The sequence below is a fragment of the Stegodyphus dumicola genome, chromosome 7, assembly GCF_044657685.1.
Source record: "Stegodyphus dumicola isolate Sdum_Otavi_A_Nest chromosome 7, ASM4465768v1".
NCBI classification, from domain to species: Eukaryota; Metazoa; Arthropoda; class Arachnida; order Araneae; family Eresidae; genus Stegodyphus; species Stegodyphus dumicola.
In genome coordinates, this window is record NC_140774.1 from 75,598,113 (window position 1) to 75,625,420 (window position 27,308).

Here is a 27,308-nt window from a genome sequence, read left to right on the forward strand (position 1 = left end):
AATTTAAATGAGAATGCACTAGCGAAGTACAGCACTGCGGTTTTGCATAATTTCTGAGTAAGCTATTAATACGAATCGAAATAATTCTTGCATTTAAACTTGTATTCCAAATTAAGATTTAACTGGAAATTTAGATAATTACCGAGAGAATTAGATTTTTGTAGAGTAGTTTACGAGAGATGAGATCACTTGGGGTCACGTGATATGAACCGGCGAGTCAGGATGGTGTACGATGAAAGCATAGTAAATTTTTAATGCCTTTTTACAAATTTATTGTCTTTATTGGCTTTTTTACAAAATTTTAAGCGACATTAAAATGTTTATACCTTCAAAATAAAAAATTCTTAGAACTAACATTTGTCAACATTTTTATGTGTATACAATGTGTTTTCGCCAATAAAGTCTGCTTGGCGAGATTAGCGCCGGCGAAATGGAAAAGTACCCAGAATTGTTATTTTGCACTGTAATGAAAAATTATCGTGAACTAAAATGTTTGAAACTGGGGTAAAATCAGTTTTGCTGCTATCTTAATTTCAACCCGATTTTATATTATTACAGGGAGAAATTTAGTAGACGGGGAAATATTGAATTTCCCAGTCTACTAAAATATAGCGTTAAGTTTTGTATGCCGGCTTAAGGAGGAAGCAGATGCTATTTCGTGCAGAGATGTTTTGCGATGGCAGAAAAAGGAAATCTATTAAACTATACAAAGAATTTTAAAAACACTGAAAGTGACATAAGCGTACTATCCACATGAATAATTAGGGTACAATGCAGTTTTTCCTTTCTAAACTGAAAACACGGCGTCTTAGAACGCTTAGGAATAACGTTAATCAGGATGGCTGGTTAAATTGCCGCGAGAGATTCAGTTGAGGATGAAACTGGGCCTACAGCGTAAGAAAGGACGAAGTTCAGTTATCTTATTGCCGTTCGTATCTATCACACCAGTGCGTTTAGTTTCTGTATTTGTCTTATCTAGAGTCGAAGCTGAAATTTGATGCGTACTCTAGTTAACGTGAAACGCTTGAAATAAGACAATATACTTAACAGCCTTAAACCGATATTTTTTAACCTCCGGTTCTTGTAGGCGTCAAAACGCCCTATAATATTCTAAAATACATACGGTCTCATAATTAAATATAATATAAAGTTTTCTGAAAAAATTGTAACAAACGAAGAAAGTTGTTATCACGTGTCACGAAAATCCTTTTCGGATAACTTACCCAAAAGAAACTAATTTAGATCACGTTAAAGTAAAAGAAAGATGGCACAAAGCTTATATAGTTAAAACAAATGAATGTAGACTCCGGAGTGCTTGTGCATCTTTGCCTGAAAAGTGGTCAGCTTGTCGCAGGACCCCTCTGTTTAGTTCCAAGCGAACTTGGTACTCATTTTATTGATTTATTGACCCACTCAAGGGATGAAAGCGTTAGTCAATCCTGCCCAGCTCGGGGAATGAACCTGAGACCTCTGGTGCTGCTGCGCGACGCGCTAGCCATTGCACCACCGGGCTTCTAACCGTCTATTCATAAATATAAATGTATTTTTGAAAACTAAATTCGTACATTCTTTCAATAATAAAAGTTCATTAAACCTTAAATAATTTCCGATAATATAATTAGCACATGTATTAATAATAAAAGTTCATTAAACCTTAAATAATTTCCGATAATATAATTAGCACATGTATTAATAACAAACGTTCTTTAAATCTTAAATAATTTCCTATAATGAGTACACATTTCAATAACAAACGTTCTTTAAATCTTAAATAATTTCCTATAATGAGTACACGTTTCAATAACAAACGTTCTTTAAATCTTAAATAATTTCCTATAATGAGTACACGTTTCAATAACAAACGTTCTTTAAATCTTAAATAATTTCCTATAATGAGTACACGTTTCAATAACAAACGTTCTTTAAATCTTAAATAATTTCCTATAATGAGTACACGTTTCAATAACAAACGTTCTTTAAATCTTAAATAATTTCCTATAATGAGTACACGTTTCAATAACAAACGTTCTTTAAATCTTAAATAATTTCCTATAATGAGTACACGTTTCAATAACAAACGTTCTTTAAATCTTAAATAATTTCCTATAATGAGTACACGTTTCAATAACAAACGTTCTTTAAATCTTAAATAATTTCCTTAAATGAGTACACGTTTCAATAACAAACGTTCTTTAAATCTTAAATAATTTCCTTAAATGAGTACACGTTTCAATAACAAACGTTCTTTAAATCTTAAATAATTTCCTTAAATGAGTACACGTTTCAATAACAAACGTTCTTTAAATCTTAAATAATTTCCTATAATGAGTACACGTTTCAATAACAAACGTTCTTTAAATCTTAAATAATTTCCTATAATGAGTACACGTTTCAATAACAAACGTTCTTTAAATCTTAAATAATTTCCTATAATGAGTACACGTTTCAATAACAAACGTTCTTTAAATCTTAAATAATTTCCTATAATGAGTACACGTTTCAATAACAAACGTTCTTTAAATCTTAAATAATTTCCTATAATGAGTACACGTTTCAATAACAAACGTTCTTTAAATCTTAAATAATTTCCTATAATGAGTACACGTTTCAATAACAAACGTTCTTTAAATCTTAAATAATTTCCTATAATGAGTACACGTTTCAATAACAAACGTTCTTTAAATCTTAAATAATTTCCTATAATGAGTACACGTTTCAATAACAAACGTTCTTTAAATCTTAAATAATTTCCTATAATGAGTACACGTTTCAATAACAAACGTTCTTTAAATCTTAAATAATTTCCTATAATGAGTACACGTTTCAATAACAAACGTTCTTTAAATCTTAAATAATTTCCTATAATGAGTACACGTTTCAATAACAAACGTTCTTTAAATCTTAAATAATTTCCTATAATGAGTACACGTTTCAATAACAAACGTTCTTTAAATCTTAAATAATTTCCTATAATGAGTACACGTTTCAATAACAAACGTTCTTTAAATCTTAAATAATTTCCTATAATGAGTACACGTTTCAATAACAAACGTTCTTTAAATCTTAAATAATTTCCTATAATGAGTACACGTTTCAATAACAAACGTTCTTTAAATCTTAAATAATTTCCTATAATGAGTACACGTTTCAATAACAAACGTTCTTTAAATCTTAAATAATTTCCTATAATGAGTACACGTTTCAATAACAAACGTTCTTTAAATCTTAAATAATTTCCTATAATGAGTACACGTTTCAATAACAAACGTTCTTTAAATCTTAAATAATTTCCTATAATGAGTACACGTTTCAATAACAAACGTTCTTTAAATCTTAAATAATTTCCTATAATGAGTACACGTTTCAATAACAAACGTTCTGTAAATCTTAAATAATTTCCTATAATGAGTACACGTTTCAATAACAAACGTTCTTTAAATCTTAAATAATTTCCTATAATGAGTACACGTTTCAATAACAAACGTTCTTTAAATCTTAAATAATTTCCTATAATGAGTACACGTTTCAATAACAAACGTTCTTTAAATCTTAAATAATTTCCTATAATGAGTACACGTTTCAATAACAAACGTTCTTTAAATCTTAAATAATTTCTTATAATGAGTACACGTTTCAATAACAAACGTTCTTTAAATCTTAAATAATTTCCTATAATGAGTACACGTTTCAATAACAAACGTTCTTTAAATCTTAAATAATTTCCTATAATGAGTACACGTTTCAATAACAAACGTTCTGTAAATCTTAAATAATTTCCTATAATGAGTACACGTTTCAATAACAAACGTTCTGTAAATCTTAAATAATTTCCTATAATGAGTACACGTTTCAATAACAAACGTTCTGTAAATCTTAAATAATTTCCTATAATGAGTACACGTTTCAATAACAAACGTTCTTAAATCTTAAATAATTTCCTATAATGAGTACACGTTTCAATAACAAACGTTCTTAAATCTTAAATAATTTCCTATAATTAGTACAATCTCACTGAATTTTGTTAATATAAAATGAGAAAAGTAAAAAAACTTCAAATAAAATAAAACTAAAATAAGTACTCTTGTTATGGAGACAGGATTCAGGAATGTATGTATGCATGCGCGTGTGTACACACAGACATACGTACATCTACATGAACACATAGTTCCGTATATACATGCATACATACATTTCTGAACCCGATCCCGATAACAAAAGAATACCCAAAAATGTTCTGGAGACATTTTAATACAGCGAGACACCTTAAGGCTGTAAAGGTAAAAATTAGTTCCTCTTGTATGTTTAAAGAAATAAAGATTTAAAATAAAACTGAATACATAAGTTACACCATGATATATAAACTACAGATGAACTGAAAAACGAAATTTAAATTCTAATTACCACACTTTAGTTTAAAATAAGTAGAGGCATTTGAAAACAAAATTTCAGGTTAACTCACAGTAGTAACGTTGTTTTAGAACAAATATACGACCTTGTGGCCATAGTATGGCCATCGATTTGAAACTGAACATCGAACTCATTCCCAAAGTTGTTCAGGAAAACATTAAAAACTAAGCGGAAATTCAAATTGCCTGTGCAGTATACAAAATTATATAAGCAGCCAAAACAGCGTTATAAAAATGTGGCTCTAGCTTTAAGTAAATGTAGCTGAGTTACCTTTGAGGATGATATCAACCGAATATTATATGTGCAGAGATATGTTAAAAATAAACATTTATAATTAAAATCTGTGTTTTATAACTGCTGCGTGGATTATACAAGTTTTATTTTAATTATTTGAGGAAACTCAGTTTACAATAATGAATACCACTATTATTTAAAATTCATAATTCAGATGCAACTAATCCAGTAGGAAATAAAATTTTAAGATGCGTTAACATTTTGAAACGTACCGAGACCTTTTTTATGAATACAAATGATCTACGGTTCATAAAATTGCACTATATTGAAATCTTAAATTTACGTTACTGTCTGTTAACGTTTTTACGATATAACTAAAACTCTCCGTTCGTACTGCCCTACAACACCGCCGATAAAAATTTTAAATATTGTACATTTTGAGAGATAACCTAAAAGCAAGTGAGAATCGTTGCAGCGGGGTAAAGATTTAAGGTTAAAAATTGTTAAGTTCTAGAATACTATTAATTGATATATAACAGTCATAAACTTTATAGATTTTTTCTTATTGCTTTGAATTGATATATATAACAAGCATTTTTCCGATTGCAAACTAAAAATAACATATTGGAAATTTAGTAAAAGGTACATTATATATATTGCTTATACGCGAGGTTCAATTGTTGGTTTCTTTTACAGGGTTCTGAATCAGAATGCACTGAAGGTTTGTTTCTTTAAACAGATGAATTAAAATTTGAACGAACAATATTCTAAATAGTTCTCTTTGGATTATTCAATATGCGTTACCATTAGAATTTGAAATACCAGTGACAAATTGCTCGAGGAAACCTATCGTTTAAATTTCAGTATGAAAAGAGAAAGTAGAATGAATCTAAGCTTTATATGCGCCTTGCAGTTTTGCTAATTTTAATAATTCTAAATCAAAATTCCTCAGTTTCGACTTCATAGATCCATCTCAGAAATAAATCAGATATTAAACCCCAAAATCCATTGAACTGAAGGATAAAAGTAGACTATCGCAAATTTCAGAACGGCTATCATAATGTCAGACATAAAGTCAGGCCACCAGTAAATTGGGTTCACAGTTTCTTGAAAGCAATGAGATTTACTTGACTTTCCGGGTCTACTAGCTGCCGACCAGTAAAGGCGCTGAGACCGGATTCAAAGTGCGGTGATCGAGCTGGCTGCATGCCCGTTTATTTGGTTTTCACCATATGCAAGAAGACACAAGACAGTTTTCTATAAAAAGTTTATAAAATGCATTCACGAAGACATTCCTGCCCTTAAGCAGATAAACCACGCGAGAGTTATCAAAATTAAACCAAACAACCAAATCAGTCTCTACCTTTTTTAGACAAAACTTCACACTGACGATTATACTTATCAGAAAAGTTAAGTTGCCCTTTATAGCCGCATCTGAATACAATTCTTAATTTTTATGAATAAGTTACTTTGTAATTAAATCGTTTTATAGATAGAAGACTTAAACACAAAATTTTGGGGCCACTTTCTAGAACTACTAAAAAATTTGTGCAAAAAATGTGTTTAAAGTTTACACAGTATTTAATACTGTCTTACAGAAGTAATTTAATATGTACCGAATCTAATACTTATTGCTGCTTATTTACATGCATATTATTTGGCTATATTTATCTGAATAATTTCTCGTGGCCACAAATCTGCAATTGCTGTTAGTTGTTCCCGAAAGAAAACAATTTAGCAGAGCTATTGGAAAATGGGCTACAGCATTCATTTTTATCCTTTTTAGTTAATAGGCATGAACTTTGAAGACTTTTCTCGATGGCAAATTGAAAATAGTAAACATACTGGAAATTTTAATAAAAGGTACGTTTTATTCTGCCCACCGTGAAACTTTCGCCATGCAGGGCGATTAGCCGCAATTACCAATAAGTTTGATGTAAGAAGACACGCATAACATCTGCGTTTTTATTTGGTGCAACTCTGATAGATTATCGATAAGCTACCTTTTGTATTTTATGAACAAGGACATAAATTAATAGCTATTGCTGTATTCCCCCCCCCTGCATTTTGAAACAAAATGGTTAAAATTTAGAACCTTTCTTCTACAGAACAGCAAACAGTGGATTATTTTCAAAGTTAGATAAAAAAAAAAAAAAAGTTTGTATTAAAGAAGGTGGTATGATCAGCTGAATATGGCTGACAAAACAGTAATAGACTGCAGCAATTACCTGCGTGAAGTTTATATGCGTAGCATTCTAAACACAGCTTTCGGTTAAATGGAAAGACTTAATAGCCGAAATCAAAAATTCATTTTTATGAAGCACGTCATGAACCAAATGGGTGAAATACCATTTTTATGAACTAAGTGGTTGAAATACCGATTGTTTATTAAATAAAGAGGTGTCATTTCCTTCTAAATCCAGCCCACCAGGGGCCAAACGGTAAAATCGATGAGCACTGGTAGTTCGATTCCTACAAATGGACTGACTGCATGGTTGTGTTCCCTCGAGTAACGTGTACAAGATCCAATTTCTCTTAGAAAGTATTCCACAAAGGCATCTCCTCCTCTTAAGTAAATAATCCTCAAGTGCTTTGCCATCATCGAATAAACCAAACCTTCTAAATCCAGCAGGAATGATTGGCGCAGCTTTAGTGCGAGTTTTGCTACTTTTATATATCGATGGATTGCTACTTTTATACAACAGCTTTCACGTTTGATGGGATATCGCTTAAGTACCTCAAAAAAATTTAGCAGAGACATAACTCAACTGAAAAATCACGCGCAGTTAAAAACTATTTTTCTTTGTGTGGGCAGTTTCTTTCTCGTGGCTCTTTGTAACATTAAGCAACAAACTGTAGTTTAAGCCCAAAATACGAATGTTTATCTTGCTTGCTTGTTACGAAATGCTTGCTATATTTTGTGAATGTTGTCCGTACCTAATTCTCATTGTAAAAATTAACGTTAAAATTGCTAAGTATATTAAATATAAACTGTAGATGAAGAGTTCTAAAACTTTTGTGTTCAGATATTACGTTGGTAATCGAAGATTGAAACATTCAATCAGTTATGCATATAATTGACTTTATTTTAATGTAAAATACTCATTATTTTCTGGAACAGAAAATAAAAATGTATTGCAGATGTAAATAGAAAAGGCCTGCAGGATATAAACATGCTCAAATCCTTGGGGCTTGAACCGTGCCAATTAAAATTTAAGTTGGAAGGTTTGAAAAACTTGAGGATATCTGCATTCCAAATTGACATGAATCTGAAAAATGAGGGTTCTGAAAAGCAATATTTTAGACTTATCAGCATTCTGCAAAAATGCTTTATAAAAACTGAATGGTTTGAAAAGGAAAACAAACATAACATTACCTTTTGCTGGCAAATTAGAACTTCCATGCCATCCCATTCCTTGTTGCAAATCTGAGCAGAATTTTCTTTGATATTCAGATTTCGCTTCAAAGCATCCGCATATCCTGTTGGCGAGCTATTCTGGGTAGATTCAGCTTCTAGAAAGGTACCAAGTGTTTGATTAAAACGTATATTCGGCTTTTTTGAACCTTTATTCAGTGTACTTCTTTGGGCAGATTTTATGTGGTATTTTCTGTACGAAATTTTGTTCTGAACCAAGGATTTTGCGTCTAGATAATAAAGACCAGATTTTTGTTTAGAAGTTGTTGGTGATGTTACCGACAGATGGGCTTCCATTTCTTGACCGATTTTTCGCAAAATGTTTTCGAAACGCTGATTCATAATGCGAGCTTGGAAATTTTCTTCCATACAGTACTTCAGTGGCATTGTGGTCTTGAACTCTTTCAGCAGCTGAGTAACTTGGATATAATTTTCCTCTAACCACTTTTGTACAGAATCACACTCAACAGAAGCTTGAATAGGTAACAATGCTGCCCCTCTGACCTCGGACGCTCTCTTTGAGCGATGTTTTGACATGATCTTTAAAGAGTAATCAAGTCCTTTAGCTTGCACATAGTGGTACGCCATGTCTTCATCTAAGCAAAAACTGTTTTCTGGTTTTGCGAGAATCATGGAAACGAGAGAAAACATATGAATTAATAGCTCTTGATCCCCTTCGAATTTCTCAGCACATTTTATAAGACAGGAAAATAATTTGTATTTGCGAAGCAATGTAGGCCCACTCTCCATACATCTTTCTATTTCTAGTATCACTGGGAATAAAATTTTCTTGTAAAAGAGCAAATTTTGTTGTTCATCACCAAGTCTTGGTCTGGACAGCAGACTGATTCGATTCTAGATATGGAAAGCAAAATACTTATGGAGAAAAGTACATTTCATTGCATATACAGCAGTTTAATAATTTATAATGTACCTTTTTTATTTTTGATCGAAATTAAGCATAGAAATGTTTTACATTGACCTTTGGGAATGGACGAGGGGAGTAAAGAGTGAATTAACTAAATAACGAATAAACCTTTAAGTTTTAAAATATAATCGACAGCTCTACTATAACTTACCAACGTTATCATAAAACAAATTCTTAGAATGAACTAAAGAGTTACACTTATGAAGAGTTCACTCAGTTTAACGAGATTTTAAATTTTTGGGTGAAACAAACAAAACTAACATGCGAAAGCCCCCAAAATTCCATCATTAAACTTCGAGTTTACGTCCTCGGAAACAAAAGGGTATGCTTTAATTTAACCAATTCTACAAATATTTACAATATAGGAAATTCAGAAGATATTAATTGTTTGACTAAATAAGGGCATGAAACATTTAGACTGCATGAGCCAAAGCTTTAAAACTCGAAAGCTTAGTTATTAATGATGAAATTTCAATTCGTAACTGAATTAAAGTCCGGATTTTGTGACAAAACTGAGTTGGAAGTACAATACAGACTTCGTAAAGATATGAATCAACCAACAGAAGCTTAACCTTTCATTCGACGCAGTTTCTTTTACAAATAGAAAAGTATTTCATAGATACATAGAGCCGACAGAAGAATTAAACGAAATTTCAAAGGTATTTTTATTATGATTTTCTACAATACAGTTCAAAAAAAGACTTTATTTGAAAGAAATTCTTAAAAAGTTGACAAGTAGTATATTAAGAATATGGGCTTCCTCAATTTTTTTTTTTAAATTTTAGAATGAACTACTTTTACCGAGTAAGTTTTCTTAAGAAAACGAATATGAAGATTGAACTTTTAGGAAAAACATAATGGGGAAAATTATAACCAACTTATTTTACATCCTATTACAAATTAAGGGAAATAATAGTTTAAGGAAAACTACTTGTGTAGGTCTATAAGAAGTTTCCTCAAAGTTATCAATTTTTTCGAAAGCCATTTAAAAAAAAAAAAAGAATATATAAAAATATAATTTAATACAAAAGGGAAAAAATCTAAAAGGTTTCAGATTTTAAATTACGTCCAAAGGGGCGTTTTTTTAACGTTTTGTGTGTTACCTTCATTTATTAAATATCATGTTCTTTATAAACATAAACCATAAAATTCAGTTCAATAGCAATGTCGTAAAATAATTTTAAAATGAGCATATCTTTAGAATTTCCGATACACAGTTCCGCGCGCTACAATACAAAGCCACTTTGGACTAATTATCATTAAAATTTGAATTACGGATGCTTTTGAACTTATTGTATAGGAAATAACTCAGTTACGAGTAAAAATAGCAGAATTAGCTAATTTCCAAATTAAAAGATAATGCAATAAATTAGGTTAAACAAAACTTCTTTATTTAGTTAAAGGTATGGAAGCTTGAAAATCATTCTTATGTATGTGGAAAGTATCAGATTAGTATTTATTTACTTTTACATTGGTTATATATATTACCTTGACATATGAATCTCTTGATTTCTTATGCAATCTTCCAAGCATCATATCGGTAATTGCAGTTTGCCTGTTCACGATGGACATGCATAAAGCTGTAGCACCTCTCTACAGAGGAAGAAGCATTGTAAAAATTTTCATCCAAAAAGAAAGGTTTAAAAATACATGAAAATAGCCGTATATATTTCATCAGCTTTAATAAGTTTAACTGTTTAATAAAATTGACAATTTCTGAAAATTCTGAAACAACTGAACTTCAACTGAAACAAACTGGCTTTTAAATTCTTACGATAGCCGAAAAATATGCAGTTAAAATACACAGCCATTATTATTAAGTTTGTAAAATAAGTGAATACTGTACTGTAATAAAATTAAAAAACAAAAGTATCAGCTTACGTTTCCTTTGTCAGCGTTCCAGTTATGTTCCATAGTTTTACATATATTTTCTTATTCTATTTTACGTCCATCCCACTGTATATTACAGAAGTTCACCAGTTGTTCAAATTTCACCTTTTTGTTTAAATTCGAAAAATGGGAAATCGCTATGAAGATAAAACAAGTAGCTACTTCAAATTTTCTATTAATAATCACCCATTAGTACTATGCAGTCACAGTGATATCTCACGATTTTGCAAAAGCCTTTAAACAATTCTTCTTACGTATGCTGTTTATCCATTTCCAGTCTCCGAAATCCGTGGCCTTTTGACAATAAAATGTATGAGCCTAAGTGCTTTATATATTTTTTTATAAATATCACTTTACATCGTAGTCAAAGAATCTTCTCGCACGGAAGATGGCGATTCCTTACAGCACAAATACCTTAACATTTCAAGCTCTTTCAACCGCAAGGTAACTGCAGTGATAAAAAAGCTTCTTTTAATCAATTTATAAGAAACGTTCAATGCAGATCATTTCACTTCCAAGTTAATTCGCTGTAACGTTAAACTAATGTGAAGCAAATCTCGACTCGAATTATTTTTTCCCCTAACAAATTCATTTTTGCTTTCTTCATTACTTTTTCTTAAAAAACTATATTGATCAATAAAAAGAATTCAAAATAAAGAATAAAAAATTATAAAATAAAATATAAGTAAGATAAAGCCGCTGGAAGAGTTCAAAATTTTCTCTCTATATCCCTTAAGGTTCGAATAGATGAGGGTATTTGAGGATGGCAAATCATACAAGGGTTATCTGCCTAAGGAAAGAAGTGCCTTCGTGGAGAATTTTTACTTAACAAAAACCGACTCGTATACACAGTACACAAGGCAAAAAACCATGGAAATCAACAACTCGGCCAAATCGTTCACCTGAATTCGAACCTATGTCGAATTGCCAGTATTCAACTGTCTTAATCCCTCAGCCATTGGTGGGGTACTTCCTGTTGACAGAAGAACAGGGAAGACATGAATATATAAAATAAAAATAAACAGTATGTATGTAGTGTTTTATAAATGTTAATTTTAGGCGTTTGTAACTTTGATATTAACAGAGTTTTGTTTCAAAGTTTGCATGAAATTGGAATAATTGTTCTGTCACTTTCTCTTTCAAATCCTCTTAACTAGGGTTTGAGAAAATCTGGCATTTTAAGAGTAAGCTATCTGAGTTCGGATCGAGTTGAGTTCTAGCATGAAAATTTTAAGGAACTTTTCTTCCAAAACTTTAGAAATTTTATATTGTTACTCTTTAATATAAAAAATTAAATTATGAAGAAAAATAACTATTTAATATAGTTTGATAACAATTATTCAGTTTAGGCTTCCTAAATAAATGTTTATTCATACATTGTTTATTTTAATGTTCGTAAATATTTTTATTTTCACAGCTGATGATGTAACTTGAATTGTTGATAAAGCATGATATATTTTCCCCAGATTTTGAATTTATTTTTAGTACTTATAAATAACAAAATATAGTAAAACTGAGAAAGGATGAGGCATTTTCGAGTTTTCTAAAACTGACTTTATTTTTTCCTCATTGTCATATGGCTTACATTTTCTTCGAATTCATGTTAGAATTCTATCTGATGCTCATTAAATTGCATAATTCTTTAGGATCATAGCCTATTCAGTAAGTTCCTCTAAAATCTGCAATTCGTTTCACTATAGATAAATACTTGAAATAAGTCCATACTCTTTTCAGGACTTTTCATTTCAAAGTTCATTTTTATAAACTTATATTTTATTTAGTAACTTTTGATTAAACTATTTAAAATAACTTCTTATTATTTTCCAAATTAAAATAGATGTACAAGGAATTCTAAACGTCTCTTTAGAGTACAGAATTTGTCTTCTTATCACTTTTCTGGCCACGAAGCGAAGTATTCTGAAAATCACAGCTCTGTAAAATTTAGTATGAGTAACTAAAATTACGTAAAAAGAAACCAGGACATGGATTTGTATAATATCGAATCGAGTATCTGTTTCCAGTAATTGATAAAAGACATAACTAATACTAAACGAATCTTCGGATCTAAAAATCTGTAGATTTAATTACCAATGTTTAAACGATGTTTTGTTTAAACGATTTAAACGATGTTTTAACACAATTTCTCGTACACATTAAGCTAATTATACTAAATACGCTGGCAGAAAATGTTGAAAAATATACCGCAAACAATGATCATGAAAATTATATTCATTTCCCTCAACATGTTTTTTTCTGTGTATGACCAACCTTTTCTTCCAGGAGTATGTCTGATCCAGCAGCAATCAGTTCTCGAACGATTTCTTGCTGGCCTCTCATGACTGCTAGCATGAGAGCCGTCATACCATCGTTGGTTTGTTTATCCACTTGTTGCCCTGGTAAATTCAGAAATATCTTCGTATATTCCAGGTAACCTCGTTCTGCTGCTATGGTAAGAAGTGTAAAACCATTCTGAAATGAAATTAAGAATTTAATTAAGGAAAGTGAAATATACCGTGAATTCATAAAATAACAAATAGCAAACTCCTAATATATTGAACATTGGCTTATTCAAACTTGTAACTAAAGGGATTGAGTTGTCAATGTAATTTTCAAGCAATCCATACTGCTGATTTTCAAGAAATGAAGTCCTAAAGATCTTCAAGAAATGAAATCCGTAACATTACTACTTAAGCATTCCTAATCTTAAACTAGTTCTAATTTCTGATGTGAAGTACAAGCAAATGTATGCTTCTAACACTATACTCTTTGGAAAATTAGATTTAATGATTATAATCTAAATTTGAATAGTAGAATAATTGAAAAAATCATGAATAGTTAGAAAATAGAAAAAATATTACATTAAAATAGAAAGAATAATTTAAAATTTGTAATTTCAAATTTTAGGAAAAACATTACTGAACTGACTGAAAACTAAACAAAATTGTGTCAAAGCTCACATGATCCGCATGATTGATATCTAAATTGCCAGTTTTCTCCAGATGTCCTTTCAGTATGGAAAATGCTCTGTCATCATTTTTAGAGACAGCAGTCATCAGTGCATTTCTTCCATCCTGCAAAGGGATAGTTTTTAATTTTGACTCTGAATTCAAAATTATCAAAAATGTATTATAGAACTTAAATGATGTTGTTTGAAGAAAGAGAAATAGTTTTCTTAAAATTTCAGCAATCTTTATAATGCAACTGCAAATTGGAAAATTGTTCACACATCTTAGAAATTTGTGAACACCTTCATTGAGCAAAATATTGAATTTTTTATTAAAATTACTATCAGATGTAAAGATATAGAACGTAAAGAATGTAAAATGTTAAAATTTTGTGAAATTAGCTATAATTTAGTATTAAATAATTCGGTAATAAAACAAAATTGATTTTCAGTTTTTATCATTGGCATATTATGTAGCTAAGGTTCATTTATGTTACTGTCTAACTGGCGACATATTTTAACCACATAAATCCCTTTTTAAATTTTATCTGTATCGAAAATTTAAAATCAAAAGGGGAAGAATTCTTCGTCTATGCTGTATATGATGTGGACATGAAAGTGATAAAAAATTTAATGAATTATGTAGTTAGTTCACAATGACTCAGTTAATGGTTTGTTTATAAAGTCAATGAGTGAATATTGGTACAAGAAACATGAAAATGACAACCACTTTGCCGGTATTCAAAATATAGTTCTCTGGATTGCAAGCCGAATGTGCTTCGAATCTCTCGAGGGCGCGCGATAAGGACGAGAGAGCTCTTTAATCCCCCCCCCCCACACACACACACTTAAAGAGGACTGGGAAGAAGGAGACCAGTCGCAAGTCCAAATGGTGATGGATAATTACCGTTCACTACATTTTAGTTTGGGCGCCATTTGTAACGTCATTTTAGAATTTCTTGAAACCGGAAACATGAAGAATCAGTAATGCTCTCGCTGGGATTCGAATTCCGCTGCTCCTGATTGCTAGCCGATGTGCTTCCATTTACACCCCCAAAGAGACAGGGATACAAGGAGAACATTTCCTACACCTTCTTCCAATGTCATAATAATGCTAAATAGCGTAATCAGAACTTCTTCGCTAGGCGATGATAAAACGCTAAAATGATTTTCACGTTAGATATATATGGTCACTGAAAAGTGGCGCCTATAATAGTAATCAAATAAAGTTTGCTGGTTAAATGCACAAACTATAAGACATACAACATTTATTACTTATACTTATTTAACTTGCATCGTACATATGCAGTATATTACCATGCTTTTACAATATATTCTCGAAATAAAAGTTGCGTTTAATAATAAATATCCGAGCATTTTTTACTATGTTTGACACCACCATATAAAGCTGTGATAAACTGACATTGTTAAATGCTCTTATAAATTTAATTGTTGCCTTCAGTTTAGGTAGATTATTTCTATAGACCTTTTCTTTAAGTACCCCCTATAGAAAAAAACTTAGCGAGCACCAATTCTGATGAAAATGGTGGCCACAATCCTTTTAAAATGATATGGTTGCTGAAAACCCCGCGCAAGACTGCATAATTTCGTTCAATTATATGGCAAATATCACCGTCTTGCTGGAATTAGAACTTAAGTTTATCGATTTCAAGATGCACAATAAATTGTGCAATGATGTTTTGGTACACTAAAACTATTCACTGTAGCTTCAAAGAAAGCAGAGCCGTTATTCGACTACATGATGCACTCCACACTCTAATTTTCTAATAGTAATAGTCTCTAATTTTTAATAGTACAAGAACATTTCATGTGACAGTTGTGATTTTCAAATTATCAAATCCTATTGTTTTAACTGTTTATACCTAACCACTAAGATAAAACTAATTTCCTCCCTGAAGGAAAGTTAATAAATCAATCATGCTCTTCAATTCAAATGGAGGTAACCATCGACAGTAAACAAAGCGTTTCTCTTTCTCCGTCCTTCGCACAATGACTATCATATGCATGATTGCATGACACTTGTAAGTAACTTCTTTATCGCTTTCTAAGCCATTTCGCATTAAATCGTTGATTGTGTCAATAGCTACCTGATGGTTTTGAAGACGATTTCTGCCTCGTTTTCTTAGCATAGGCCAGTTTACTCTCAGTCAATTAGAAAAGGCTGTTTTTCTGTATCTCATACTGTCTGCATCGGAATCGCACTCTCGAAAACGGAAGATTAATCTTATCTCCGAATTGTTGGGCATTGACGAATCCGGATATTTCTAATGAAATTCGTCTAAGCATGCATTTAAACGATTCGCGAAATTCTATTCAACAATGCTTTTGATTGCTTTTGAAAAAACAATATACCTCTCTCAGCCTAGCAACAGAAACAGTGCTCTAATGCAGATGTCATATGACTGCTTAACGACAGATAGCATACATGTTTTTTATTAATAATCCCACAATTTATTTAGCAATAGAAGATACAATTATTGCATTTACATTTTAGTTTATTAATAAGATGCTTATTTGATGTAAGCGACTTTTTCCCTCTTTCTCTATTTTATATCAGGCAGATAGCCTGGAGTGCTTTGCCGTAATCTGATAAACCAAACCAAACCAAACCTGTATTTTATATCCCTTTTACCTCGGAGCAGCAGAGGGCTGATTACGTTCCCGAGACGTAAAGCGGCTAACAGACACGCCATCAGATTGGAGGTAACTTCTTAACATAGGTAGCATGAGCAGACCTTCATGGTACAACTTAATGTCACACTCACAAAGCAGTACTCTACAGTGGGTAGTCTGTCTCGGCTCGGCGACACCAGTAATAGGGTTTTCTTGTCAGGGCAGATAGGTGAGAGAATTGCAGGCTGTGATAGATTTACTGAAGCCTTGGGACAGGATAAGTCCAAGCCTATGCATAAAGCTTTATAACTGGCCTATATGGCAACTTATCAATAGACTTATCATAGCATTCATACGTGATTTTATTATCAAATTTATGGCATAGAAACTTTCAAAATATTCAACTCAGCCAGAGCCAACAAAGCCAAGAATAACGTAAGTGTGAGAATAACCGACCAATCAAAAGAAATAAAAGTAACGTCATTCTCGATCATAGCAGTAGAGTGCACATCAGACTCAGTCATTTTAAGAAACAAAATTTTTGATTTACGTATTTTAGTTTTGTGTTTTATTTATTATACAAACATGGAACTGTTAAACTTTTTATTAGATTAATTGCATATTTTGAAGGAACACTAAAAACGGACTTTTCAACTACAAGACTCACGAGGAAAATAAAAGCAATGAACTTATATAGAAATCAAGTATGCTAGAATACTAACTTAAGTTTTTATCTCAAGGATTTATATGAGCAATGCTTGCGTTTATAATAACTATGGTAGCCAACTGGATGCGATGGTTACCGTAAGCGATTAGTATGCTAGTGGACTGAAACTATGCTCGGATGTTTGTAATCGTTCTGTCTACCGAAGACACAGATACGTAAAATCTGTTTGTATGAAAGTCCTCTGTGATTTGTAGAAGTGTTGTGGAATTTTGAGATGGATAGATATCACTTGCTAAAATGTTCCTCGTTGAAGAAAGAAAACCTATGCAGTCGATATTAGCGGGCTAGAGAGTTGATGCAGTTGACATGGATAGACTTTATTATTATTATTATTAACGCTTAATGTAGTCTTTTGTTCCATTTTCCACTTGTGGTGTAACTATTGTTATTGTAATGAGGTTTATTTTTGTTTTGCCTTTTTTGTATTTTCTTCATGCTCCAACCTCATGAGCATCTTTGATGCACGGGGGCCAATGATGTACAATCAAGTGCCTTTGCAGTAAAAAAAAAGTGCTGTGGCTGATAGAAGCTGAATCAACTGATACTGTCTTCTGGAGAACTAAGTCAAAACGAGGACTATACATTTCTTAAGGATTAGTGAATGGGGATTATACTCAGTTGCTACAAATTATAGTGCAGATGTCTGTCTGCTGTATACCTCCTCACGACAGTTATGATATGCAACATACAATGTGAATGCAACGATAGATTCTAATGTAAGATGAAATGTCTGCGACATAAAAATTATAAGTATCTTCTCTCTTCTTTCTGCATGCCTTCTTGGTGTAATGGTTAACACACTCGGTGCGTATTCGAGAGGTCCAGGTTCGACCCCCGGCGAGGGCAATGCACAGTTTTTACCTTTCCTGCTTTAAAACATGCTAATAAATCTACAGTGGTGCCCGAACTTAAAGGTGGTGGATGTTGATTCTTCACCACCAGGATTTGGCGATTGGATCCCTTAATCCCAAATCGCTCTTTAAAAGGGTGAGTTTATAAGGTATTTTCTTCTTCCTTCCAGCATGTCTTCGTGGTGTAAGAGTTAGCACACTCGGCGCGTATTCGACAGGCCCAGGTTTGAACGCCGGCGAGGGCATTGCTCAATTTTCATATCTCTACTTCTAAAATACTAACGACTATACAGTGGCGTCTGAACTAAAAAGAAGGTGAATGATAATTCTTCACTACCAGGATTTGGCAATTGGGTCCCGTAATCTCCAGTCTTCCTTTAAATTTTTCTCCCTCCTCTCTGCATGCCTTCGTGGTGTAATGGCTAGCACACTCGCCGCTTATTCGAGAGGTTCAGGTTCGAGTACCGGAGAGGGCAGTGCACATTTTTCAACTTTCCTGCTTTGAAATAACCTAATAAATCTATAATGGCGCCCGAACTAAAAGATGGTGGATGATGATTCTTCACCACCAGGATTTGGCGATTGTGTCTGCTAATCTCCAGGGTATTTTCTCTCTCCTTTCTGCATGCCTTCGTGGTGTAACGGTAGCATACTCAGTACGTATTCGAGAGGTCCATGTTTGGGTCCTGGCGAAAGCATTGCTCATTTTTCACTTCACCAGCATGAAAATAGCCTAATGTTTCTACAAGTTATATTTTATGCTAATAAAAAAGGCGAATTTGCCAGTTACAAGCTAGTAACATCACAACTAGCAAGTTTGTAATCAAAGTATTCATGTTAAAGGAGTTGAAAAAAAGTTAAATACTTTGTTTTTATTTTTTCTATCTTAAATAAAGAAATAATTTTCTTCTTATTTTCATTAACTTTTTTCCATAATTTATTAGAAAGCTATCGTATAATGAGATCATTCAATTTTGTTTTATTACTCTTACATTAATAACAACAATAATAATTATATCAACAAGGTTTTGGCCACATGGGTGAAAAGAAGCACATTAAGTCAATTTTTATGTGCGATTGACCAATATGAATATCAAAGTGTTTCCTCAAACTGCATTTTATAATAAATCATTAAAAATCCGTTTACACCAAAATATCTGTAGCGAAAATCAAATATGCATCTGTAACAAAAGTAATTATATACTAAAGAATAAAATGCCTCATTTTACTTGCCATGAATTATACTTTCAAATATCTCACAAATCATTCGATTATGAAGCATGGTATAGGAAAAACAAAGAAAAAGTCTCTTTAGAGATATGGTCTCCTGTTATACGAAAGTATTCTTCCCGTGGATTTCAATTTGCTTCAGAAACTACGCTATTCTTTTTCCCAGCACATGTGGAAAGTTTCATACTCATCGAAAGAATGACCACAAGATGGTTTGATTTGGTTTATGTGATTACGGCAAAGCCTCGAGGGCTATCTGTCTAAAGAAAGGGGTGTCTTCGTGGAGAGCTTTCTAAGAGAAATTTGCTCGTATACATGTTACACATGGTAAAAACCACGAAAATACCCTTGCAGCCAGCCCGTTCGTGAGATTCGAACCTCGAACCACCAGTTTTTAGCGACTTTACCTCACGGCCGCTGGTGGGTACAACTGACCAGAAGAAAGCATTTTCCAAGAGAGGAAAATAAACATTTCTTTTTTGAAAAATCTCTCATTTGCAAACACTATTCTTTTTTTCTGTTAACACACACCCTGCGACATACATATTTCGAGATAAATAAGAAAAGCGTTTCATAGCATCTACTTTTACCTCAATAATGTATTAAAAAATTTTATTCATGTATTAAAAAATTTTGTTATTTTTCTTGTTTTGTGGCCTTAGAATACGTGACTGATACTTGATATTCTGTTGAGTTAAGAAAATTACAATGTATTTTAGTCTCCGTGGTCTTTCGCTTGCCTTCGTGGTGTAAAGGTGTCTCGAATACACTCGGCGCATTTTCGAGAGGTCTAGGTTCGAGTCTCGGCGAGAGCATTGCTCATTTTTCCCTTCTCCTACTTCTGAATTGCCTAATGACTCAAGAACATAACCTCAAGAAAGCAAAGAACATAACCTCAAGAAAATCTTTTATATCAGAACAACATAATTTTAATCATGTTCCATTATCAATTTCCACCAAGATATTACTACCACCTCTGCACATCAGATTATGTCAAATGACAATTCTTAAAGCTAACTATGTTGTTCAGTGATATTTTAATACTTTCATTGTCTCCTCTAAATATTCTGTAAACATTTTTTTTTTTTTTTTTTTTTTTTTTTTAACGAACGAGTGCGGTAAGTTCGTATCTCCTCTCTTTCTCTCACTCAATTTTTACTTTATTTGAACTAAAATAGTGTAAAAGTGTGCTTCAGCATTATATAATATATCACCTGGCATAAAACCCAATGAATGTAAAGTTCTGAAGTTTTTAATATTTCCAAACAACTCTGAAGTGGCAGCATTTTCATCAACAGGCACCTACTTTGCGACAGGCTGTAACGTCAGCTCCTTTCTTCAGAAGTTTGTGGATGATTCTATAGTGCTCTCTTTCTACTGCAATAATAAGAGGACTGATCCCATCCTTTAAAAATAAAAGATATAAAATATAGGTTTAATTGTAACATTATAAAAACTGTAAATGTAGTTAAGGTAAGCTTGTTGAAAGCTCGTATGTGTGTGGCGTATCTGAGCACCTTTGGGTAGGGAGGTGACTGATTATATAGCTTATTACATATTATTTGCTTGACAGGACTAAAACGTGGTTTAGTGAAGTTCAATAAATTTCGAGATTAGGTGTCTTCATTTCTGCTAGAGCTGCTTATGCATATTACATATATTTTTTGATTAAAATGTAATAAAACAGTATTTCTCTTACACGTCGAAGAAATTCGCGTAACTTCATTACAATACAACATTTACCGTAAGCAAATATACGCAAATTTGCATCAATACAAATGAAATACTGCATTGGCCTCAATTTGAAAATTGTTTACAAGCAGAGAAGGTATACATTTAAAAAAGCTTCACACATGAGTGACTGTATATGCAAAAACTAGTATATAACATACATACATTGAAGTTTTCTAAGAAATAATATATTAAATTCTATAAACGTTATAACTTGATATAAAACAAAATAAATACCTTTTCTCGCGCGTATAAGCCACATAATTTTCCCTTCAATTAAAAAAAAATTGAAAGGTTTCAGATTTTAACAAACATAATTTTCCCTTCAATTAAAAAAAAATTGAAAGGTTTCAGATTTTAACAATCACCCAAAAGAGTTTGTTAAGCTTTTCTACGCTCTCGCTGAGCTCACAGTTTACAATCCGCTATTATACTCACCCTCCCCCCCTTTTTTTTTTTTTTTTTTTTTGTCTTTTTAGATTTACTACTAAGCATCATTTTCTTCATACATTCGCCATATACAATTCAACAGCAAGCTTATCAAAATTTAAAAGTAGCATAGCAGTATATGTTTAGAATTTCCGATGGTGCGTTTTTTTTTTTTTTTTTTTTTTTTTTTCAGTATTTTCTCAGTTTATGACATCAATGTTCAGTTTTCTTACTAAGATGGTTTTACAAAACTTTTTTGTCTTTTTATTATTAACATTTTGTATTAAATTTATTATATTTATTTATTATCTTTATTTATTTATTATCTTTAATAATTATTAAATATCACGTTTTTAGGACTTACGCCACATAAAATTTGATTGAACAGCAAAATCACGAAGTATTTAAAAGCAGCATATCTTTTGAATTTCCAATAGGAAGTCTCGCGCGCTGGAGATAAAACTGTTGTATTCCTTACAGTGTTGCCACTGCTCGCTTTGAAATCGTTGAGTTTGTTAATCAAAGTTTCGTTAAAGTTTTATAAACTATGAAACAAAACAAATTCGAGAATCGAAATTCGGACTTCCAGGTGCCCATGTTCGGATGGAGGACTACGTTATCCAAAATTGCTTGGCTCTAGATCCCATTGATTATTCACATTACGAGAAAAACGCATCCATTCGTGCACATTTTAAATTATTTAATTTCTTTAAATACAATACAGGGCCATACTATTTGGTGAGAACAATTTAAAAAGTGAAGTTTATTTGGCCTAATTTGACAGTTTGAAAAGTGATATACCGTTTATAGTGATTCAACGCAAAATGCCGTTTCGAAACCAATATCCCACTTGGAACTAACGTCCCTTTTAGGCTTAAAAAAAAAAAAAAAAAAAAAAAAAAAAAAAACTCTAGAGAAATAAGCCGAGAATAGCCTAGCTACCATCTATGTAATACTTTTTTTTTTTTTTTTTTTTTTTGGAGATACAAAAGCAGCTAAAAGGAAAATAGCACTCACTGGACAGTGAAACAAAATTTTTATTAACAGTCAAAAGGAGTATGTTTCTGTATTTAGCACCTCTTATTAACTAACGGCACCACTGACGTAGCTGCCTTCACTACTAGTATTACTATCATTGGTACCGGTATCCCACAGCATGTCACCACGATCTACAACCACAACTAAACTTGCACAATTTTATGTAACATTCACATAACAACAATGTATTTTATACCAATCGTTAACAGCACGTTGCTATGTTGCACAGCGAGTTGTTATGGCACGATTGTTTCAGTTGAAACAGTTCAGTTGAAGATACTGAAGTTGGTGCACCAACTGACTTAATTCAATAAATAGCATACTAACCATTTCAAATGCAAAGAAATGGCAGCCTCGTTAGACCTAGCACAACTTTTAAATTGTTTATAATTCTACTACTATTGCATGCAGGTTAACTAAAGACGTAAAATCCTTAATGGGAACAATTAAATTATTTTTAAAGCTAAAAAAATGCACAATCTACCAACATACGTAAGAATAAAAAAAACTGAACTCACCGAGCCGGGTGATATATATATATATAGAGAGAGTGAAGTACACAATAGATGCTATAACAATCGCATATGCGAAATTTCAGCGTTCTACGGCTACTCATTTTTCAATTATTCGAGATACATATATACGTACATACAGACGTCGCGAAAAAGTTCTCTTCTGAATCCATTTCTACTCCATTTTACAGCCCGTTTTGGAAGGAAGAGTCCTTTATTCTGTCCCTACGGCGTACAGATGTCATTCAGAAACATCGTTTAAATGGATTCGACAGCTGTCAAAATGGATATTGTCATTGAAATATGATACCCGAAATTTTTTGCGGTCACACTACTCCCCTTACTTTTCACAAGGAAGTAATAAAAGGCACAAATTAAAAAAGTAATAATAAAATAAAAGTTTACAAAACTTTTGAACTTCTGAAATATTCTCAAGCTGTGGTAGCGTCTAACATTTGATAAAAGGCTTGTAATTAATACCCTTAAAAATCCAGCTGCTATGTTACCATAGCGTGATCATTTCGCTCATTCATTACTGAACTGTTATTTCAGCAATATATTTATTCTTATCGGTTTTGCATATAAGGAAATTTTGCTTGTTGTTTTAAAATGTAGCATTTAAAATAAATTTTACTTTGTACAGATACAAAATACTGTGCATTTGCTACTTAAAATTAAATTACGAAAGGACTTACGGTTGTTTGAGCATTCACATTTTCTCCAATTCTCAGTAAATCATCAACAGCTTTATCACATCCCAGGAAAACTGCTCTTGAGAGAAGGGGAAAATGTTCCTATTATAAAATGGAGTGAAATATATTTTCCAAACGATTTGCAGCTAATATACACACTAAAAACTTTTGTAACGAGTTCATAACTTAGCGTTAGACACTGAGTTAAACTGGCAAACTAAATTAAATTCCGAAATAACTTTCTGAAAAAGTATAAAACAATTTTTCAGTACTTTTGTAGAGCAATTAGATACTTTTTGGAAGCAGGCAAGATGAAAAATGAGCAATCGCCTTCGCCGGGAATCGAACCACGGTCCTCTGGAATACCGGCCCAGCGTGCACAACCACTACTTCACGAAGGCACGCTAGGAAAGTGGAAGATATACCTTATACTCTCAGCTTTCATTATTAATAGGAAAACAATACGAACTCTTTTTGTGGTTAAAAAAAAACTCTGTAAATTTTGTTTGTCAGCTTTGAACTAACATAAAATTTAGCAAATGTTCTCTGTAATGATACTTAAAACTTACAGTAGGCCTATGAAGTCTTAATACCAGATTCATAAAAAACTGGGATTTGAAGAAAGCGACTTGGACACTTCTTTACTTTTCTACCCGCATCCCTTCTCATGATATAAATTTCTTGGTTTGTTAATAACTTATCGATGCCATCGTAGAACTCTCAACAGCTTGAATACCCTTATTATTTTGAAACAGCTTTTGGATTTATCAAATATTCTCAGTATGTTGTCCCTTAAGATAACATATAACTATAGCAAAAAGAATGATCAATAAGTGCCACAGCTTTCCTTGCAATAAGCCAATGACAATGTAATTGCAGTATAGGAAGAACACATAAAAGCTTATCATCCTTCTTTACGCTTTGAATTTCGAATTGTGGGGATGGATCACACAAAATCAAATAAAAAATTTGTCTTTAAACACACATCTCTTTTCCACAAATACAAAACAAAATTATTTTTCCACATAACTCTTTTCCACAAATAATAAATATCTATAAAACATAAGGTGCGAAAATTTGTTAGCAGTATTAATTGTCGTTATTAATTATTGTTGGCAGCATCTTTGGATTGGTTAAAAAAATGAATCGTAAATCCTATATACACAGAATGCAAGATTAGAATGCTTCATAAATTATCATCAAAATTAAACGTGTACTTGGCCTAAGAAACAATTAGGGAAAAACAAACTTGTAGAGTCATTAGGACTTTTTTGGAAGCAGGCAAGATGAAAAATTAGCAACGCCTTCGCCAGGAATCGAACCACGGACCTCTGAAATACCGGTCCAGCGAGCAGAACCACTACACCACGAAGGCCCGCTAGGAAGGCGAGAGAAATACCTTATATACTCCCCCTTTTAAAGGGCGACTGGGTTTTTTTAGCGGACCCAGTCTTCAAATCCTGGGTGTGGAGAGTCCTCATCCAACACCCTTTTAGTTCAGGCGCCACTGTAGAGTCATTAGGACTTTTTTGGAAGCAGGCAAGACGACAAATTAGCAACGCCTTCGCCAGGAATCGAGCCACGGACCTCTGGAATACCAGCCCAGCGTGCAGAACCACTACACCACGAAGGCACGCTAGGAAGGCGGAAGAAACACCTTATACACTAGCAACAATTTCTAAAAACATTTTTAACAAATCATTGAATGACATGAATAATCTGAATTATTACTCGTAAAAGTCATACAGATCATCTGAAATTTAATCGAGGACGTGCAGTTTATATTTTGGAATATGTATTTACTTGCTTTTTCTTAGGATAATATTTATGTTTACTTATTAGTTAGTCTATTTAATTGCTTCTTTATTTATATGCGTGGGTCAGAACTTTAAAATAATTTCTTCTGAATCGATTTTCTTCACATACAAACATATGTACTTGCGATAGCATAATACTGATAAAATTTATATTGATAAGAATAATTATATTTTTTGATTTAAATACCCGTTATTTTTAGATATTTTTACAAGTTAAATTCTGACTTTTTTTTTAATTGAATGTTAATGTCATTACATATATTTTTTTCCTGCATATCTTTCATTAATGATTAAAATATTGGAAAATTTTTATCTTTACACCATCGTAAATATCGAAACATAAGCTCTTATATTTTTTTAATCTTTAGCTTATTTTACAGAATTTAGGCCATTTTTCTAGAACCGATTTTTTTAATCACTTGTGAGTTTTCTAAAAATAACGGGTATTTAAATCAAAAAATTTATATGTTTTTATTGTTAGGCCTAAGATTTTACATAACTATGAGATCTCATTTTAAAATCAAAGAAAAAGTTAAACACATTCAGTGCAATCTTCTTCAAATGGATTTCCTAAAAGAAAGTGACCTCACGCACGTAGTTACTGTGTTAATTAGAAGAATTAACTTTCCTAAATTCGAAATCAGTACTTTTTATTGTTTTTCACTCCTATGAGCAAAATAATATATATATGTATTACACGATTTTAATCAAACGTATTAAAATGTATTTTTGATCGATCAAAATATTTATGAGCATATATGAATAAAAATATAATCGCTGGTCGTTTATATTAGAATTCTGTTGTTTTTAAAGTTTCTGAAAATTTAAAAATGATAGGGAAAATGATAGGATAAAATTTATATTGATAAGAATAATTATGTTCAATTTCCTTTAAAAAATTATATAAACCATTGTTATAGTTTGTTACTTCAAAATAGGAACTTCGAAGTTATTTACTTTGTCTAATTACATTCGTAACTATAGAAACAACAGCTGCGGTAAAAAACAGGCAACCCGCATTAATTTAGCCTTCTCTCCCCCCCCCCCCCCAGTTTAGCGTGTTTCGCTTCATGAACAGGATACGAATGAAGGGTGACTAGTCTCAGATGACGTGAAGAAAATAAATGCTCTTGCTGTGATGACAACGCGGGTTACAACTGTAAATGTAAGAGAGACCTGAAAAGGCACTGAAATGCTTATTTTAAAGTAACATACTATAATCTAGGTTTCTGTATTTGTTACTTGGTTGATTTTGTTTGCTTAGGTCAAATAATCGAATTAATATCTGACTCCTCTTGCCTCTAAGGTTTTCTTGAAATTTTTGTCATTCATATATATATATTGCTCCAACAGGGTAATATTTGGTAGAAGTTTTAAGTTTGATCTTACACCATCGTGTAGATCAAAACCTAATTTCATAAGTAAAAATCCGAAATCTGTAAAAGGTTTTTTTTTTTTTTTTTTTTTTTTTTTTTTGAATTATTTTAACTATTATTTTCTAACGGTGATGGATTTTTAAATTTAAAAAATGTAATCTCCATTGGTAGCAGCCTCACAATTTAAATAAATTGAACGAAAATTTATACTATCGGTTAGACTGGAAAACCCTAAAAATGACGCCACACGTACTTCAATGCAATGCTGATAAGAAGGAACACATTTCTTTAATCAGAGGCAGTGATTTTATTTCTTTATTATTTCTCCGCATTCTGTAGTTTATAAAATATAAAAATAAATATAATATTAAAGATTTAATTAAAATTCACTAAAAAATTAAGTTTTTTGAGTATCATTATATTCTAAAATTAAAGTAACGGGGCTCACAAATG

General features: G+C 31.9%; 1 protein-coding gene across 3 annotated transcripts in view; it reads right to left on the bottom strand.

Annotated features, from left to right (window-relative positions):
- LOC118184666 (uncharacterized) overlaps nucleotides 1-27,308 on the bottom strand; it is a 116,235-nt gene that overhangs the window by 68,292 nt on the left and 20,635 nt on the right. Inside the window, exons 2-7 of one of the 3 annotated variants that reach the window (XM_085820469.1) lie at nucleotides 23,666-23,764; nucleotides 20,567-20,665; nucleotides 13,832-13,945; nucleotides 13,143-13,343; nucleotides 10,473-10,577; nucleotides 8,018-8,911 (exon numbers count right to left, since the gene is read on the bottom strand). In XM_085820469.1, coding sequence (XP_085676595.1) covers nucleotides 8,018-8,911; nucleotides 10,473-10,577; nucleotides 13,143-13,343; nucleotides 13,832-13,945; nucleotides 20,567-20,665; nucleotides 23,666-23,764 — 1,512 coding nt within the window. Of the gene's footprint in view, nucleotides 1-8,017; nucleotides 8,912-10,472; nucleotides 10,578-10,865; nucleotides 11,310-13,142; nucleotides 13,344-13,831; nucleotides 13,946-20,566; nucleotides 20,666-23,665; nucleotides 23,765-27,308 lie in introns of those variants that run through there. The other 2 variants (XM_085820470.1, XM_085820471.1) reach the window with 2 other exon arrangements.